A 17,674-nucleotide genomic window follows, 5' to 3' on the forward strand; every position below is an offset into this window, starting at 1 on the left:
TGCCTTCTCCGTCTACAATATAAAGAGAATACTAAGTTAGAAAGAGATGAATTACTAAGCGGAGTTGGTTAAATCATGGATCAAAAAATACAAGACTGTTAAGTGTAATTTAAAATATTGCAAGAAGTTGGCCAATGAATGCGATGATTGTAAACGATAGTTAAAGAGCAGGGTTCTATAAAATTTTTGGACACCATGTTGGCAACATTGTAAAAAGTGTTTTGTGTATTTGTGTTCAAACCAGTGATCACAGGACGCTTGACAAAATTGTGGGGAAAACGAAGTAAAGTCAAGTAAAGTGACAAGTCAAATTGCAACTTCTTACACAGGTTACTTAGCGATATTTTTTTTATCTATATCTGTTTTTTATAAATAATGCTTATTAAAATTGTATATACATCCTTCTCAATAAAATAATTAAAAGCACAATGATTCTGCTTGTAATTTATTTGAGAAACTAGCTAATCCAAAATGATTTTAAAAAAGAAACGAATTTTATTAATATCGTGCAAACGTCTATCTATTTTTCCTTACCTTTTACCAATATATATTATATAAATAACGATTACATATATATTGGTAATAATCTTAGCAATGATTTTTCTGTTCGTAGGTTATGTTATGTTTGTAGGATATAGAGTATGATTATTTTATTACAGTAGAATTAATGTTTCTGAGAGAGATGTATTTAAGATTGCTCATATTTTTTTAAAGGAGCAAGAAAAGATGGCACAGAGATTTCCTGTACCAAATACAGGAAGTAATGGACCGCCTCCTCAACGATATCCACCATCATCAGTGCCACCAAATTTGCGCCAGTATTCTGGGCCAAATTTTCCAGTAATCTTTTAATTCTGATATAATGAATAATACATGAAAAGGACTACATAATTAACTTACATAATTAACTTATGCACTATACAATTTATAAATGTGATAAAGTTGATTACTTATAATATTTAATGATTATAATCTTCAAAGTATATATAAGTATATATATTGCATAAATTGCCAGCACACATCAATAATTTTTGTCATAGATGCAGCAGAGATCTGGATTTACTCCACCGCCACAAATGGCTAATGCAGGACCTGGTCCTGGAGGGTTAATGAGACCAAATCAGCCTTACACAAATATGCGTCAAGGTCCAATGCCCACACCACCTGTTGGAAAAAGAACTGCGGATCAACGTATTCCTATGACACAACAAAAACCGTAAGTCAAGAAATCAAGAGTTATCAAAAGAAATGTACAAAACATTTACTTTTTCTATTTATCTCTATCTTGCAATGTATTCGTGTAAATTTTGCATTTCTATATTAATCAGAGCATATTTTAACAATTAGATGCTTTTCTCTTTTATTTGCTTTTTTTCGCATGTTGTGATTTCTTAAAATTTTTTTTATATATACAATATTAGAAACATTGCTACTTATAGTTATAATAAAATTCTGATAATATCTTGTTCCAACTAAGTTTTATCAGGAATGATCCAACTGCAATGCAAGGCTTACAATACTATTTATAATTTCTGTATCTATGATTTTCGAATAAACTCATTTAGGTGTTTTTGGAACAGTGATTTTTCACATTCCACATCAAAGAAAAAGAAGAAATTGGCAGACAAAATATTGCCTCAGAAAGTACGCGATTTGGTGCCAGAATCGCAAGCATATATGGATTTACTCGCGTTTGAGAGAAAATTGGATGCAACTATAATGCGGAAACGTCTTGATATTCAAGAAGCTTTGAAGCGACCAATGAAGCAGAAACGAAAATTGCGCATTTTTATTTCAAATACATTTTATCCTGCTAAAGAGGCGGGTGAAGGAGAAGAAGGATCTGTGGCATCCTGGGAACTTAGAGTTGAAGGACGTCTTTTAGATGATACTAAGAATGATCCCAATAAGGTATATAATATTGCAATGTATTATAAAACAACCATAATACTGATATTTTAATAGCTCGCTCTTTTTTCTCCTTATACATCATCCAATATATTTAAATATATATTTATGTTATTAATTATACAATCATTTTGTGATTTTATAGGTTAAGCGCAAATTTTCTTCTTTCTTCAAAAGTTTGGTGATAGAATTAGATAAAGACTTATATGGTCCTGACAATCATTTAGTCGAATGGCATCGTACATTAACTACCCAAGAAACTGACGGTTTTCAAGTTAAAAGACCTGGTGATAAAAATGTTCGCTGCACAATTCTTTTACTTCTTGATTATCAGCCATTGCAGGTATTCTCTTTTTACATAAAATCAAACATTATATAACCAATTCCATTATTAATTCTAAACTTTTTTATTAATTATGTATTCCAGTTTAAATTGGACCCAAGATTAGCGCGATTATTAGGTGTACACACGCAAACCCGACCTGTAATTATATCCGCACTCTGGCAATATATAAAAACGCACAAACTACAAGATAGTCACGAGAGAGAATTTATTAATTGTGATAAATATTTAGAACAGATATTTGCTTGCCCGCGAATGAAATTTGCCGAAATACCGCAACGACTAAATCCATTGTTGCATCCGCCTGATCCTATTGTAATAAATCATGTCATAAGCGTAGAAGGTAAATGAAATATTTTTACATCTATTCTGAACATTATTACAATAAAGATGAGTTCGTAAATTAGTGTCTATATCATAACTATATTACAAATTAAAATTGATTATAAATATTTGATATGGGTGATATTTATATTTCTCAGGCACAGAAACAAAGCAGACTGCATGTTATGATATTGATGTGGAAGTTGACGATACTCTGAAAACACAAATGAATAACTTTTTATTGTCAACTGCAAGCCAGCAGGAAATTCAAAGTCTGGATAATAAGATTCATGAAACCGTCGAGACAATTAATCAATTGAAAACCAATCGCGAATTCTTCCTGAGTTTTGCCAAAGATCCACAACAATTTATCAACAAGTGGATTATCTCCCAAACTAGAGATTTAAAAACCATGACAGATGTTGTTGGCAATCCAGAAGAAGAACGAAGAGCTGAATTTTACTATCAACCATGGGCACAGGAGGCTGTATGTCGATACTTTTACACAAAAGTACAGCAAAAACGGGCAGAATTGGAACAAGCACTGGGTATCAGAAACTCTTAAAACTATCGAAACTATATATTCGATTATGAAGTTATATAAGATATTCATAAGTGTTTGCCATGTAACTATTGCAACATTCAGTACTATTATAACTGAAAACTTTAAAACGTATATTTGAAATATTATCATTTGTAAAATTAAAATATAGATTATACAAATAAAATTACATTTATTACATAAAACAAATAAATTTTATGCTTGTATGAAAATAAAGATATAACAAATAATTATTTTCTTTTACATACCAGTTATATCACAAATCTTGATCCAAAATTTTGCTAAAAATGAACTTTGAATTGTGATGAAAAAAAATGTGATTAGCAAGCAACTGCCATAATTTAGACAATATTTCTTTTTGAGATCTCTTTATATTATAATATTAACATTATTTCATGATAGTTTTGATAGTTCATTTTTATCCTTGCAGCATCAACATATATAAAATAATTAGATCAGAAGTTCAGTCTTCACGATAATTTATTTTTTCTTATGAAATGCAGTATCTTTTATATAAATAAGGATAGTTATATATATTTATATATATATATATATATATACATATACATATATATGTATCATTTTCCATACCGTTGTACGAATTTATTATATCTCTCTAGTAGATGTGTGAAATCTTTCACTGAGATACTAATGTACAGTGGCAACATTCTGAAAAAGAAAAATTTAATGGTTATTTTAAGAAAATAAAAAAATTTAGACTTGGAAAATATTTGGAAGATATCCTTATGATGATAATATTTATAATCTTACAAAAATTCTGTTGTTCTTATGTGCCATGGTAGAAGACCATGCGTGGAACAAGTGTAACCATATATTAAAGCGAGATCAGGATTAGGCATCCCTTTCATATCTAATTTCTCAGAGATAAGTTGATCCGTAATATCTTCTGGATCAAGATTTCCTGAACATACGGCTTTTGTCAATGATTGTACTAATGATACTATTTTCCCTTTACCATCTGTATCAGATAGTAATAATACATTTATTTTCGATCTATTGCCTGTAATTAGAACATGAGAAAATAATTAGTAATGATTTCCTTAAAAAGAAAGATAATCATTTATTTTATGGTCTTAATAATGTATTATACCAGTTATTCCATTTTGACTAGGTGGTTTTGTATGTGAATTCCAAATAATATGATCTATTAGATCAGGCCGCTTTTTCGCAAATTCTTCTTTAAGATTTGCTTCATTTTTTTTCAAGAAACCTGAAAAATAATATAAATTGCATAAATTTAAATTTGTATAGCAATTATTCAGTCTTAAATAAACAAAACTTATAGTTTCTCATAAATAATTTATACTCATGTTAAAATTTGCTTATTGTTAGATATTTCATATAAATTGATTTTTTTTATCATATACTAAGGTATATGATAGGTATATTTACATAAAGTTAACATAAACTTGCAATATAATTTTTATGTGCATTAAAAATTGTCATGCATAAAGAAATTTAATCATTATCTATATGTATTATGCAAACAACTCAACAAGGACACATTTATCATGTATACGATCACGAATTATACTTTTTTTTATCAATTACAAAAAAAAACAATATTTAAAAAAGCTATCTAAAAATAGAAAAACTTATGGAAACAGATATGTATGATAAAAGGCAATAATGAAGGAAATTAATTTTTGTTATAATTTAACTACTTATTAATACAGCAATAAATTGATGCACAAAAAAATAATAAATGTGGAGTAAAATGAAATAAAATCACTGAGAATGAATAAAATATTATATAGCTCACATCAGGTAACTAAACTATACTTTCTTTACAAAATGCAATATTTTGTTAAATTTAATAAAATTCTGTTTTCTTATCTGATTATAATTGATTATAATTTCATTAATTTATATTATAAAAATATATTTATAGAGATATTGTTATAAATAATATAAGAGAATCACATTTTCTATAATCTTACAATTGCATACAACCAAGTTTCTTAGAGAAAAATATATGAAACAATGCAATATAAAAGTCGCAACACAATAGATATTTCACAGTTCCAAGATATTGCATTCAATGACAAAAACCTTCAAAATATGCTAACGTTTCGAAATTAACGTTTATCGTATAGGACAAATATATCGACCTTCGACACAAGCATACATACACACACTTAGGATACAAAAGGTGATCTTTTTTCGCGACACATATAGAAAAATATATAAATTGATACTAAATCGTTTCGTTACCATTACGGTCAAAGAAGCTGATGTAAGGTATATTAAGTGTAATGCACCATCCAATTATACGCACACAGTCGAGGACCGACTCGTCGCACAGTCCTAGCACGATCACCAAGTGTCTGGGTACCTTCTTGGTTTTCGCGCGCATACGCAGGAGCACGTCGAGCTCCGTTGTCGCGCACCAGAGATCCGTACACTTGCGGTAAGCCGCGATACAAGTGTAACGAATCGCGATGTACACATTACATAGGAAATGCGCGAGATTTAACAACGTATGTAATAACTTGTACATACTGTCGGCGCGCGATCGCGCATCTATATAGCTCTATACAGCATAATCACGTATGAGAACGGGTGAAACGGCTCCTTTTTGAAACCGCCCGGTATGTCACGAGACGACTCGTGCACACTTCTTGCCCACCATCGATACGTGCACAGTAGTCCATAGACGAGAACCGCGTAAATATATATATATATGTACTTCCCGGATACCTCCCAATATCTCCTCACGTGCACACCGCACACGCGATGACGCGATGTGGGGTTATGTCTCAGGTTATAGCGCATGCCTGGCCTGACCGCCATCGTGGCGGCACGCGGCGATCGAAGCGCCGCCACTGACGTTTATCGGCGGAACGAGAGAACTACTATCGAGATATCGAGTATCGAGTGACATGTTGGTATCGCGGAAACTTCATGGACCTAAGGAATAATGACGAGAATATGTTTATATGCGATAATTACGAATATGAGAAAGAATAGATATTTTTACTGTTCTCTTTTATAGTTCTTACTAAGGATAATATATATACATTTTTTAAAACACATTAAGATATAGGTGGATTTTTTAACTGGATTTATCAATCAACTGAATGTAAGTTTATAAAGATCCTTAAACAACATAATTAAGTTATATTTAATTTTTAGGTTAGTTTGTTAAACGTATGTTATTAAACAATATTAAATTTATCTTATTAGAACATCGATGTATAATTTTATAAAAGCTGTATTCAATGAAATCTATCAATTTTTACTTTTATTAAAGCTAAATAATATAAATCTTTAAAATTAATCTTATATATACAAAATTTTACTTAGTGAAAAGTATACACTTTTTACATAAAACTTTTCTTGTATTCTAGGACAATGGTAACAGGACCTACTGAACATGGAATACAAGCTGATGTTATATTTGTCATTGAAGGAACGGCTGTTAATGGCGCATATCTCAATGATCTTAAAACTAATTATCTTATTCCTACATTAGAGTAAGTGTATATTGTAAATATAATATATGTTTAATGTGTATAAATGTAAAAATATTACAATTGTTAATTTTATATTATATATAATGTAAAGAGATATTTTTTATTAATTTATTCTCTCATATTTCTATGTACAGATATTTTAGTCAAGGTGGCATAGAAGATAGAGAATATGTCTCTGAGGTACAGTATAATTATATTTTTAATATTATTTTAAAATTAAGTTATGATTTATCTTAATAAATAATATTTTTATAACAGAATAGTACAACATTATATGGAATAGTTGTTTATCATGCTGCTGATTGTTTACCATCACCTTGTACAGAGACTTTTGGACCTTATTCAAATCCTCAGAAGCTACTGATGGTCTTGGATAAACTTGAGTAAATACACAATATATAATTAACCTTTTATAATAAAATTGCATGCAAAATTGGGAAAAATATATTATATATTCTTAAAATTAAATAAAATTATATCATTCTTAAAATTAAATATCTTTCCTATTAATTAATATATTTTAATAATTAATAACATTCTATTTTCTAGAATGGTTGGTGGAAAAGGAGAATCTTTTGCAAACATAGGTGAAGGTCTTGCAACAGGATTACAATGTTTTGAAGATTTGCAATTAAGACGAGAGCCAAACACTGCATCTCAAAAACATTGTATCTTGATATGTAATTCACCTCCATATCAAACTATGATTCAAGAATCTTATAAGTTTGCAGGTCATACTGTTGAACAATTAGCTGCTATTTATCAAGAGGTGAGAAATATAAGAATTATATCAAGTGTAAATGTAACATGCTAAATAATGCAACATATATATCTGTATTTATGTGTATATTTTTTCAGAGAAATATTAACATATCTATATTATCTCCGAGAAAGATTCCAGCATTATACAAATTATTTGAAAAAGCTGGCGGTGATTTACAGTCATCGCAAACGAAAAATTATGCCAAAGATCCGCGACATTTGGTGCTACTGCGAAATTACAACTTAAAGGAAAGACCTGTTAGTCCGCAAATGGGCGGTAATGTCCACAACGCAACTAACGTGACGCAAATCCCTCTAAGCCCGTTGCAAAGTAATGACAGCCCGAATACTAATCAAGTACAGCAGAACATCGCTCCGCCGAATCAGCAGCAAGGTCCTCCCTTCAGGAATCAAACACCTCAGAATATTACGGTCCATCAGGCCGTACCGTCGAGTATGGCGGCGCCGATGAACGCGCGACCACCTTATAATCCGCAGATAGCTGCGCCACCGAATTATCATCCGCCGGGAGTGAATATAGGGCCCACGAGAGCTAGATGGATGCGACCATCATTCATAGCGCCGGGAGCTACCGGGCCTGCAAATACGCAGGGCAGCGCACTGATAGCGCAATTAACGCAGCCACCTTCGTCATTAGGACTCAATGTAGCTGCATTTGGTCAAAGATTAGATGGTAAAAGTGCATTGACATCTAATATTTTATATACATTTTTTATTTTCCTATAATAATTCGAACTATATAATATTTATTTTAGTAGCTGGCAATAATGTTATGACAGCTAATCAACAACAGCAGCAGCAGCAACAACAGCAGCAGCAACTCTCACAGCAACAACAACAACTGCGATTGACAATGCAGTTGCAACAGCAAAATGCACAACAGGCCAGCATGTCTATGTCTGCCCAACCGACTCACAGCCAACCGGGATCGCAACTCACTGTATCTTGCATTAGTCAATCAGTGCCTACTCAAGTGCCACAGACTGTCACAGCTTCGCAACAGGCGCCAGTCTCAGTGTCTTCTATTACGCAACAACAAATTACTCATTCTCAAGCACAAGTATAATGGCATAGCATTAGTATTACATTTAAAATTATAGTATATTGTACATCTTACTCTATAAATGTTTACTTTATATATAAGAACTGCATGTTGTGTTAAAGATATGCTTAATTTAATAAATATATCAGTTTCATTGTAATCTTTTAGGGCACTGTGTCTACTGGAACTGTACAGGGTCAACCACTCGTACGTGAACGCCAAAACATCTGGCAAGGCATTGTGGAATGGATTGAAAAGGCCAAAAATCCTACGGATGCACAAAAGCAAACGAGACATGTTCCATGTCAAGTCTCGGCTAATGCGAAGGATGGAGAACCAGAATTGTAAATTATTGTTTCTCTATTTTAATGGAAATAGGTTTATTTTTTTTTTATTCTTTGCACAATTTTTATCTTTCAGGAAAGCTGATACATGGCCGCCAAAATTGATAATGCAATTAATGCCGAAACAATTGATAGGAAATATTGGTGGTTCTTATTTAAAGAATTCTAAATCCGTTCTTTTTCATCCAACGCCATGTGAAGCATTGGAATCTTTGACGAAAATGATGAGCGCTGGATTTGTAAGTATATTCATTACATATATAACATGATACATTCTTATCTTTAAAAAAAAAATAATGTTTAAAATGTTCGGAATTTCCAGGCAGGTTGTGTCCACTTCACCTCCGCTCCGTCGAGCCCGGCTTGTGAAATAAAAGTACTTATACTTTTGTATACTGCAGAAAAAAAAACATATTTAGGTTTTATCCCGAACGACCAAACAGCTTTTGTAGACCGTCTTCGCAAAGTAATACAACAACAGAAAACGTCTCACGCTTCTATGAGACAAGGACAAGTGAGTACAATTGAAACATACGAATTTATATTACATATTTTTTATTTTATTTTACATATGAATTAAAGAAACAAAAAATATTGAAAAGTATTCGATTTAGGCTAATCCTGGACCGGGAAATACAATTCCTGCACCCATGCCTACCACAGGTACACAAGGTGGTATTCTTATGTCCCAAACGAATACTATGGCAATGGGTGGTGGCCAAATAACGCAGAACGTTGTGTCAACTAACGCTCCTCAGCAAACCTTAACTTCGACCAGTGGCCCACAAACTCAAATGAATATGCAGGTAACATACAAGTATGCTTTTTAAGAAACAGGATGATCAATAGACGTTCATTAAAATATTTATTATATAGTTCATGATTATATTATAGAATAGTGGAATGAGTGGTCCACAAGCGAATACTGGTGCTGGTGGTATGATAGGACAACAACGACCTCCATTTGATGATATAGAGATGGCTAGGCATCAAAATTTATTGAAAATTCAACATCTAAGGCAAACATTAGAAGCTGCACAACAGCAAGAAGCACAATATAAATCTCAATTAGAAGTAAATGTAAGTATAGAGTCTTAAAAAAATAGAAACAGCTTTTAAAAAGTTTTGAAAACTCTCATGGTTATGTACATATAATTGTGTAGATTCAACAAAATCTAGAAGTGGCCCAACAACAAGAAATGCAATATAAACAACAACTTGAGGTAAGCTACTTTTGACTATCATCTAGAGATATACATATTTTTATTAAATAATACATATGTGATAATAAAAAAATAATTACTGTTATAGGCGCAACAGGCACAGAGAGGCCTTAATCCAGTTGCTATGTCTAACCAACAGGCCAACGCTCAAAGATTGATGCGACCTGTCTCCACCAATAATCTTGGTCTCAGACATTTATTACAACAGGTAAGAATCTCTATGAAAGTTTACTAGAAAAATTAAATTTTATTTACTTTAGTTCTTATATAAAAAATGTGCTTATTTTTCTAATATCTTTTACGATATATATTATATACAATAATTAATGTTTTGCAGCCACAACCTCAGTACAGACAAGTGTTTGGAGTGCAACAACAAATGGTAGGTGCAAGGGGACAGATAGCAGCAAGGCCAATGGCACCTGGTAATACACAAAATCAGCAGTTTGAGGATGTACCGAATTACGACTTTCTTGGTTGAGCATTATGGATAAGTGTTTTTTATTTTTTTTTTTTTCTCTTTTTAAATTATTAATTTTATCAATATTTAAAAAAATGGACAAGTATCACGATTTTAATATTTCGTACATTTATCAGAATATGTACATTTGTACATAGAAATCTATAAAGGAATATACAAAAATATATACATACATGAAATAGGCATAGCATTAGAATATTTACAACATTGGGATAAAACTTCATGAATCTGGGTTATTGCATGTAATGATAATCTATATGGATAATTATGTACTTATTTTAATTGCAATCTTTATTAAATTATTTATGTTTCGTACATCAAAAAGTAATAATGATGATATATATATATATATTTGTTTTAAGAGAGGAAGACAAAAATATTATACAATTATAGAAATGTAATATAACTTTTTGCTGTATAGAAATTGAAGGAAAAATTAATTGAAGAGAGTAATTATATAAATTCACAAAATTTGAATTTATCTGTGACATAATTTCATTGAATTCTTCTTTTAGTAAGTATTATGAACAAAGATTTTATTTTTTCATAATGGAGGAATTATAAGTTCTTAAGCTCATAATCTTTGTCATACTATTGCAATTTTTTTCAATTCAATGCACAAGGGAGAAGTTCTATATATAAATCTACTTATGTACAAAATATTTTACATATGTTCAAATATATATAATCTCTCAATCTGAACATTTTGTCTCAATATAATGATTTTACTAAAAGATCACATTGCTTGTATCATATAGTACTAATTCGATAATGTTAGTAGAGTTTAGTCTAATAGTTATAAATAATTCAAAAAAGATATAAAAATTTTAAAATTATTTGATAATGATAATGGGAAACATGTTTGCCATTAACAAAAACTTGTTACATTTTTACTAAATAATCTTGTAAAAGATCTATACAAGAGGAAATATATCTTTGAAGACAGAATCAATACAATTGGATAAAGTGTGTCGTATGACCATCCCGATAAATCGGATCGTCTGTGATGGACGCGCGACACAGCGGACACGATCGCTCTCTATCGAGCCACGTTGAGACGCAAGCTTCGCAGAAAATATGTTTGCAATGAAGCTTGACCGGCGTAGTATATTCTTCGTGACAAATAGCGCAAATACCGCCAGATGCAATCACCTGTTCCTTTGATGGAGATACTCCTAAGCTCTATAAAGAAAAAGTATTGCTACTAACACTACTACGAATATTGCGATAACGTGACAATTTTGAAAATAATATAAACTTGAGAGTTTTTGCATACCACATTTTGGAATAATTTCCATACTGCGATGCGAAACAGTTTGAGACGTGATAATAGATCGCTACCTTTGCTCATGGTATACATCACGGAAAAGAAAATTCCTACGATTTTTTCTGGACCTTGATACGTCTCGAATAGATAATACAACCAAGGTTGGACAGGCGCAACACATCGATAAAGTTGAGACGTTGCTTCCACCATAAGATAATATTTGCCCTGAAATGGATCGATGTATTTCATCTTGTCCATATTGCATAAATAATTTCAATCATAATTTCGAGTCAAAATAATGATACTTACGCGATTTTGAAATGCCAGTAATCGTACCGGTAGACAAGTCAAGACAACTTTGCACATAATGGTGATAAGTTTGAGGAAGAAATCCATCACTGTGACATAGCAGAGCAAGTCCCAAATTGTGAGTGGCTCTGCATAAGGAGCGAAAGCGTGTAGATCGAATGTGTAACCGACAAACATGATACAGGCAATGATGTAGCAAAGGATTAGCATAAGTAGCGACCAACTACGATTATGCTGTTTGGCGATCTCGCGTTTGAGATCGTTATTAGCGTGAATGAATGTAATCAGTAGTACAACAAACATAAATATTCCAGCTCTGTGATCATAGAGACTTTTAGCAAGAAGAATTGTAACGAAGGGAACGTATTGTTGAAGCTGCTTCAACATCGCTCGAGTTTCCGGACCTATTTGGACATTGTTATTGTTGATGGTATTGTTCTCTGAGGCATTGTTATTATTTTGGCTTTCTATAATTTCATTTGCACCCTCGTGCATATTGCTCGATAAGTCATTTGACAGTGTTGATGTTACGTGGTGGTGATGGTTGCGCATAGATTCGTTACGAGCACTGTTTATTACAGGTTCTTCTAGATTGATTACATAGCTATCGCTTGGTAATGCAACCGGATGATCTTGATTTCGGAGTCCATGAATGGTCAAGAGTGATGTCAATGATATATTAGGCTATCCCAAGAAAAAAAAAGATTAGATAAAAAATATTGTCTCTAATATTCAGCAATGCATTGTTTACATGATACATACTGCTGCCTGTTGTATAAGAGGACGAATTCCTTGAATAGTAGAGGATATATTATCTGCAAATATTCTAGAGCGCTCTGCGGTTCTGACACTGAAATTAAACGCTGTTGCAGGGCTTATGCTTCCCAATGTATATCTAGTACTAGCTGGTAACTCTTGAATTTGTCTATCTTCATTTGAATCTGATATGTTAGGCATTGTCAAATCACAATTACCCATTGATGCCCCTTCTATTGGTCTATTCTCATCCATATTTTACCTAAAACATATAAATTTTTATCAATGTATTAATATCAATATATTAGTACAAATAAGAAATAGTTTATCATTCTGTTTATTACATCATCATATGTAATACACAATTTTTATGAAATGCTCTTAAAAACAGAAAGCAACATAATATATTATATAATACACGTGACATTAGTTCAATTAATTTATTGAAGTGAATCGTCACATGCTTTAAATGTTATGCTCTATATAGCTTCAACAATAACGAAAATAAATATCATGATATAGAAGTGTCAAAGATAAGGTAACAATTAAACATTAAACAATGACAGCAAATGTTTACTAACATATTTAAAGTTGGAAGAAAAAATATATATATATATATACCTTGAGATATATATTATAACTGTATGTAAATTTTATCAGGATTGTCAAAACATGCTTGTGCGAATCTCTGCTGTATGATCTTGCAGCTAGGAAATTCCACGTCTTATTTTGCGTTTCTCACAGCAAATGTTCTCTTAGGGACTTTTCCTTTCTTTTCCGAATCTCTGTTTATGTGCTTATCATAATCATAATGTGCAAACGTGTATGTCACGCCATTTTCTTTGAGATTATTTGTACGATTGCGATTGGATCTATAATTCGAGTACGCGACGTATATACGTGCATTAAGATCGATGTTCGAAAGGCGCGTTTTTTTTCATTCAATAAATTTTTGTATTTTGTTGAACAAAGGATAAAGTTTTTAGAGATAAGTTTGGGAAGTGTATTTATCTGATTTTTAAAATATTCCATCTCCATTTTCATGGTCTCTTGTGTACTGTACTGATTCTGAAATGAAAAAGAAATCTGTTATGTCATCTGTTCACATTGTGACCAATGTAATATCGAGAATCGCTTATAGATGTCGCCATGTGTCATAAATTGGTCGCATTTTTCTCCTTTTTTTTTTCATGACTAATTTATTTGAAAAACGCGCGACGCGTATATCGTTTCCAGACGTGGTTATATAAGCTGATCCGGTGCTATTATAAATCACAAAGGAGAAGGAAGAAAAAATTAGCACGCACGTATTAATAAACAAGGAGGTCAAATTGGGAAGAAAGGTTAGTGAATAAGTAATAATATATTGATCTTTAAAAAAAGTAAGAAAAATTCTCAAGTTTAAGGAATCTTACAATGGCCAGTGCGTTCTGCTTTTTTTATGCTTTTTTGCGCTTTCATCACGAGCCGATTCTATATAACTATAAGTGCACATTGATATCGGATGCTCGACAGGCGCATTTACAACTTTCGTCCAAATAATCGAGGCAATTATTCCCAAAGTCCGCGCCATGTAAAGTATCGTTTGATTGAAGCTCATATCCGTCAATCCGTAGCGCTAAAGACAAATCATTACAAGATATTTCATCAATTTTGTTAGAATATTTCAAGAGCGATATCTTATTTTCTTTTCTTCAATCTTTTTTTTAAAAAAAAAAAAAATCTAATTTAAAATAAAATATACAAAAATTATAAAATATAAATTACATTATTCATTTTGAATATTTTGTACTTCAAAAATTTTATTTTTGCTCATATTTTTATTAAAGCACACGCACAGTTCTACCTGAAAAATAATTGAAGCTATGATACTCTGTTCCGGATAAAGAGGCTGCTTCTTCGGTGTCTGGAGCTCTGATTGTAATATCCGCGTAATATCCCGCGAGAGCTATAAAGATCTTAGCTTTATCGCTCGTATCTTAGTAAGGATGAATGTTTTTTTTTTTTCTTTTTCTTTTTCTTTTTTATCGCACGCGCGTATAAACGTACCTTGATTTCGGAATTATTGGGAAAATGTTGTCTGGAATAATCCAAAAGAGCCGTGTATCGTGGATCGCTGAAATCCGCCTCTTTGTGTCCTATCAATTTATCTCTGCTACATAAATTTAGCACGTGAGTTCTCAAAGCCTGTTCCGTCCACGCTTGGCCGAGCGCATTCTGGACTTTCGTTTGCAATTCTTTCCACTACATAATGTACGAAAAAAAAACTGTAAAAGTGTAAAGATTTTTTTTGTTATTTTTAACCATTCATTTTATCGAGACCTGCGACATCGTTCCACTTTTCGGTTCGTCGATGTACGCCAAAACGCTGCTCGATAATACCTCATTTATATGGAGATCAGTTGCACCCAAAATATGCGTGACATGAGCGGCAGGAGCCCCGCCATCATCATCACTGTTAACAATTGTGTGATTTTTTGTATTCTTTCCTCAATACTTGGTCAATTTGAAAGATAAAATAGCAGGATTTTAAATAATATTATTTACACGAAATTTTGTCTCTCAATTAATCACTTTTCTCTTTAATTTACAATTTTTTAAATATTTCAAATAATTAGTTTTTTCATTTTTAAACGTATGTTTAATGCTTGAACTTATTTTTTATATCTGAAAATTTGTATTATCTGATGGCTATACTTACGCGTTTAAAGTAATGTACAATCTGAGAAAATCCGCGATCGATGGTTTTTGGCTGTCAAAACTCTCGTTTATATTCGTTAAGCATTCTAATAGAAATTGCACCCAATCGCAATCATAGTTTACATTTGTTAACATTTTTTTCTTTGCAACCAGACCGACGATCGCTGGTAAGGTTGCAAGTAATTCCATACCATCTTCATAAGCATACTTAAATAAAACCAAAATTATCGGTTTATGAAATATATCGAGAGAAATATAATATATATAAACATCAGTTAAAAAATATAAAATAATAATGCAATGAAAAAACAATAGCTTTACAATAGAAAATTACTTTCTTTAATGATTAGTTTCAATAATAAGATAATTCAAGAATTATAACGCTTGCTTTTAAAAACAAACATTTTAATATTTTTTGTAAATTTCCTTTACGTTTATATTGTCATACTTTTATGTATAGTATTTTCTATTTTGTTTTTAATCTTGTTTTATATAATTACATTCTGTGCACTTTATTCTTCAATATTTTATCAAAGAAAATTAAATTTTTTTTCGTTATTAATAAAGTCAATTTTTAATAAATAACACCATTTTCCGCTTGTTGAGTAAAAAAATTTCTCTATTTTCTTTTTAATTACCTCCCAATATGTGTACGGCATAGCACCGTATCTCTTGGCCTCCTTTGCTTGTTTGCTGATGTTGAAAATTGTGAGTGCGATCGATAATCTATGCATGGGTGTAATTGCCTCGGGCATAGAACGCAAAACTGAAACTATCGTTTCACCTCGCGGTCCTGACCACCACTCGACACATTTTTGACGTCGCGATGTCCAATCGGCTATCAACGAAGCTGTCTGCTGCTGCGTCGGGATGTCACCGGTTAAAAGCAGCCAAAAGACAGCTTCCGCACTCGGCGAGTTTCCTTGACGGGGCAATAGAGTGATTACTTCCGGTAGCGTCAATCCACGGAACATGAGCTAAAGAAATTTCGAAATTAGAAAAAAATATTAATTTTTTTTTCACGAGAAATTTTCAGTCTCATCAAATCAATAAAAGAATGAATTACTTAATCAATAGATTATAAAAACATGAGAATAAAATACGACAAATTAAACAAATATTGGAAAAAAAGGCTTGGAATATTTCTATAATTTTCTTGAAATACATTGTTTATGAAAAATAAAAAAAAAAAAAATAATTATACAATCGATAAATAATAATTGTAGCGCGATTGAATTTCTGCGATCATTACACCGTGCTTAGGGTCGATTTCCGAAGTTTCCTTGACGATTGATTTTACATCGTTTAATCCATCGTATAGGCTGTCGATTGTAATCTGACTAACAATATTCGGACCGAAATTACGTCGAATATATCTGAGAAGATCGTGATGCACGGGAATCTTCTCGCAGAGAGCCTCTTTTAAGTTTGTGCTCGTGCTGGGTTCTCCTCTCGTCTTGCTTACCTTAGGATAACAGATTTAATATTCATCTCGCGTACATCGAAACGCTGTTTACGTATATTTAAATAGAACCACGATGGAATTAGCGAGTTTCGCCAAGTTTCTCGAGCGAATTATATCGCAATCATATCGATAAATCAATTCCAACCGTCATACGTTCTCTTCCAAAGTTAGTCTTTCTTTCACTGAACGTGATGCAATTTTTTCCTTTATCCCACAGAGTGAATAGACCTCTCTGACATCCTCTTGACGGTTGAAACATCTTTCGTAATCTCTAATAATCTTTTCACTCGAGAATACGAATTGACCGACAATACGTTACATGAAAAGTATAGCATAAATGAAACAGCCTTGAATTCTTTTTAAATTTTTTTTTTGTATTGCAAATTGAACACTTGAATTTATTTTTATGTAAAATTAAACGGAGCAATTTTTGCGTTACTTTAAAGACATTTTGACATTTAATCTGAAGAGAAATTAGAAGCGAGAGTTTTCGATTTTACTGTTTTTTTTTTAATTGTTATATTACTTCAAGTATATATTTTATATATTTAATACTTACTACATTGATGAAAATCTGTAATTTATTAAATGGTAATTATGCAAATAGATGTATTAGGCGATTTTTAAATGCAATATTTAGGCTACATGCAGAAAAGAAGATAATCTACGT

At 31.8% G+C, this 17,674-nt stretch overlaps 5 protein-coding genes across 7 annotated transcripts; 2 read left to right on the forward strand and 3 right to left on the reverse strand.

Annotated features, from left to right (window-relative positions):
• The first annotated feature begins 229 nt into the window (after positions 1-229).
• LOC126855416 (brahma-associated protein of 60 kDa) lies at positions 230-3,330 on the forward strand. Of its 2 annotated transcripts, none has more exons than XM_050603041.1 (7): positions 230-329; positions 715-840; positions 1,041-1,216; positions 1,566-1,911; positions 2,054-2,251; positions 2,336-2,594; positions 2,734-3,330. In XM_050603041.1, the coding sequence occupies exons 2-7, from the start codon at positions 727-729 to the stop codon at positions 3,138-3,140; spliced, it is 1,500 nt and encodes a 499-aa protein (XP_050458998.1). In that variant the 5' UTR covers positions 230-329; positions 715-726; the 3' UTR covers positions 3,141-3,330. The 2 variants fall into 2 exon arrangements, with proteins under 2 accessions (XP_050458998.1, XP_050459000.1); XM_050603043.1 differs by having other exon boundaries at positions 1,581-1,911.
• Positions 3,331-3,599: 269 nt separating this feature from the next.
• Positions 3,600-5,898, reverse strand: LOC126855424 (dehydrodolichyl diphosphate synthase complex subunit NUS1). The gene is made up of 4 exons (XM_050603055.1): positions 5,373-5,898; positions 4,249-4,368; positions 3,909-4,158; positions 3,600-3,806 (listed from the first exon to the last, which is right to left on the reverse strand). The coding sequence occupies exons 1-4, from the start codon at positions 5,656-5,658 to the stop codon at positions 3,716-3,718; spliced, it is 747 nt and encodes a 248-aa protein (XP_050459012.1). The 5' UTR covers positions 5,659-5,898; the 3' UTR covers positions 3,600-3,715.
• Positions 5,899-6,087: 189 nt separating this feature from the next.
• Positions 6,088-11,231, forward strand: LOC126855409 (mediator of RNA polymerase II transcription subunit 25-like). The gene is made up of 15 exons (XM_050603029.1): positions 6,088-6,240; positions 6,509-6,634; positions 6,769-6,814; positions 6,893-7,017; positions 7,184-7,403; positions 7,493-8,090; positions 8,173-8,477; positions 8,628-8,803; positions 8,880-9,042; positions 9,126-9,317; positions 9,418-9,609; positions 9,698-9,883; positions 9,967-10,026; positions 10,115-10,234; positions 10,364-11,231. Coding segments are annotated over exons 1-15 (2,655 nt in total). The 5' UTR covers positions 6,088-6,238; the 3' UTR covers positions 10,508-11,231.
• Positions 11,232-11,368: 137 nt separating this feature from the next.
• Positions 11,369-13,820, reverse strand: LOC126855419 (RING finger and transmembrane domain-containing protein 2-like). 2 transcript variants are annotated; one of them, XM_050603047.1, is made up of 5 exons: positions 13,461-13,820; positions 12,846-13,101; positions 12,084-12,767; positions 11,784-11,999; positions 11,369-11,689 (listed from the first exon to the last, which is right to left on the reverse strand). In XM_050603047.1, the coding sequence occupies exons 2-5, from the start codon at positions 13,092-13,094 to the stop codon at positions 11,456-11,458; spliced, it is 1,383 nt and encodes a 460-aa protein (XP_050459004.1). In that variant the 5' UTR covers positions 13,095-13,101; positions 13,461-13,820; the 3' UTR covers positions 11,369-11,455. The 2 variants fall into 2 exon arrangements, with proteins under 2 accessions (XP_050459004.1, XP_050459005.1); XM_050603048.1 differs by lacking the exon at positions 13,461-13,820 and adding an exon at positions 13,184-13,345.
• A 430-nt stretch (positions 13,821-14,250) lies between these two features.
• Positions 14,251-17,263, reverse strand: LOC126855726 (citrate synthase, mitochondrial-like). Its single transcript, XM_050603589.1, has 8 exons — positions 17,150-17,263; positions 16,792-17,004; positions 16,178-16,516; positions 15,541-15,746; positions 15,162-15,294; positions 14,889-15,083; positions 14,686-14,787; positions 14,251-14,457 (listed from the first exon to the last, which is right to left on the reverse strand). Exons 1-8 carry the CDS (start codon positions 17,261-17,263, stop codon positions 14,251-14,253), a joined length of 1,509 nt encoding a protein of 502 aa, XP_050459546.1.
• Between the last annotated feature and the right edge of the window lie 411 nt (positions 17,264-17,674).

Source organism: Cataglyphis hispanica, chromosome 16 (genome assembly GCF_021464435.1).
Source record: "Cataglyphis hispanica isolate Lineage 1 chromosome 16, ULB_Chis1_1.0, whole genome shotgun sequence".
Lineage (NCBI taxonomy): Eukaryota > Metazoa > Arthropoda > Insecta > Hymenoptera > Formicidae > Cataglyphis > Cataglyphis hispanica.

What these genes read in the sequence shown, in the direction of transcription:
- LOC126855416 (XM_050603041.1), top strand. Translation starts at nt 727, where the DNA reads ATGGCACAGAGATTTCCTGTACCAAATACAGGAAGTAATGGACCGCCT. An exon ending in ATTCTGGGCCAAATTTTCCA is followed by an intron (nt 841 to 1,040) that starts GTAATCTTTTAA and finishes TTTTTGTCATAG; the next exon opens with ATGCAGCAGAGATCTGGATT. An exon ending in TCATGTCATAAGCGTAGAAG is followed by an intron (nt 2,595 to 2,733) that starts GTAAATGAAATA and finishes TATATTTCTCAG; the next exon opens with GCACAGAAACAAAGCAGACT.
- LOC126855424 (XM_050603055.1), bottom strand. Translation starts at nt 5,658, where the DNA reads ATGTACAAGTTATTACATACGTTGTTAAATCTCGCGCATTTCCTATGT. An exon ending in TAGTCAAAATGGAATAACTG is followed by an intron (nt 4,159 to 4,248) that starts GTATAATACATT and finishes TTCTAATTACAG; the next exon opens with GCAATAGATCGAAAATAAAT. An exon ending in ATAAGAACAACAGAATTTTT is followed by an intron (nt 3,807 to 3,908) that starts GTAAGATTATAA and finishes TTTCTTTTTCAG; the next exon opens with AATGTTGCCACTGTACATTA.
- LOC126855409 (XM_050603029.1), top strand. An exon ending in ATAGAGAATATGTCTCTGAG is followed by an intron (nt 6,815 to 6,892) that starts GTACAGTATAAT and finishes TTTTTATAACAG; the next exon opens with AATAGTACAACATTATATGG. An exon ending in ATGGTCTTGGATAAACTTGA is followed by an intron (nt 7,018 to 7,183) that starts GTAAATACACAA and finishes TCTATTTTCTAG; the next exon opens with AATGGTTGGTGGAAAAGGAG.
- LOC126855419 (XM_050603047.1), bottom strand. Translation starts at nt 13,094, where the DNA reads ATGGATGAGAATAGACCAATAGAAGGGGCATCAATGGGTAATTGTGAT. An exon ending in CTCTTATACAACAGGCAGCA is followed by an intron (nt 12,768 to 12,845) that starts GTATGTATCATG and finishes TTCTTGGGATAG; the next exon opens with CCTAATATATCATTGACATC. An exon ending in GGAAATTATTCCAAAATGTG is followed by an intron (nt 11,690 to 11,783) that starts GTATGCAAAAAC and finishes TTTTCTTTATAG; the next exon opens with AGCTTAGGAGTATCTCCATC.
- LOC126855726 (XM_050603589.1), bottom strand. Translation starts at nt 17,263, where the DNA reads ATGTTTCAACCGTCAAGAGGATGTCAGAGAGGTCTATTCACTCTGTGG. An exon ending in AAAGTGGAACGATGTCGCAG is followed by an intron (nt 15,084 to 15,161) that starts GTCTCGATAAAA and finishes TACATTATGTAG; the next exon opens with TGGAAAGAATTGCAAACGAA. An exon ending in TAGCTTCAATTATTTTTCAG is followed by an intron (nt 14,458 to 14,685) that starts GTAGAACTGTGC and finishes ATTTGTCTTTAG; the next exon opens with CGCTACGGATTGACGGATAT.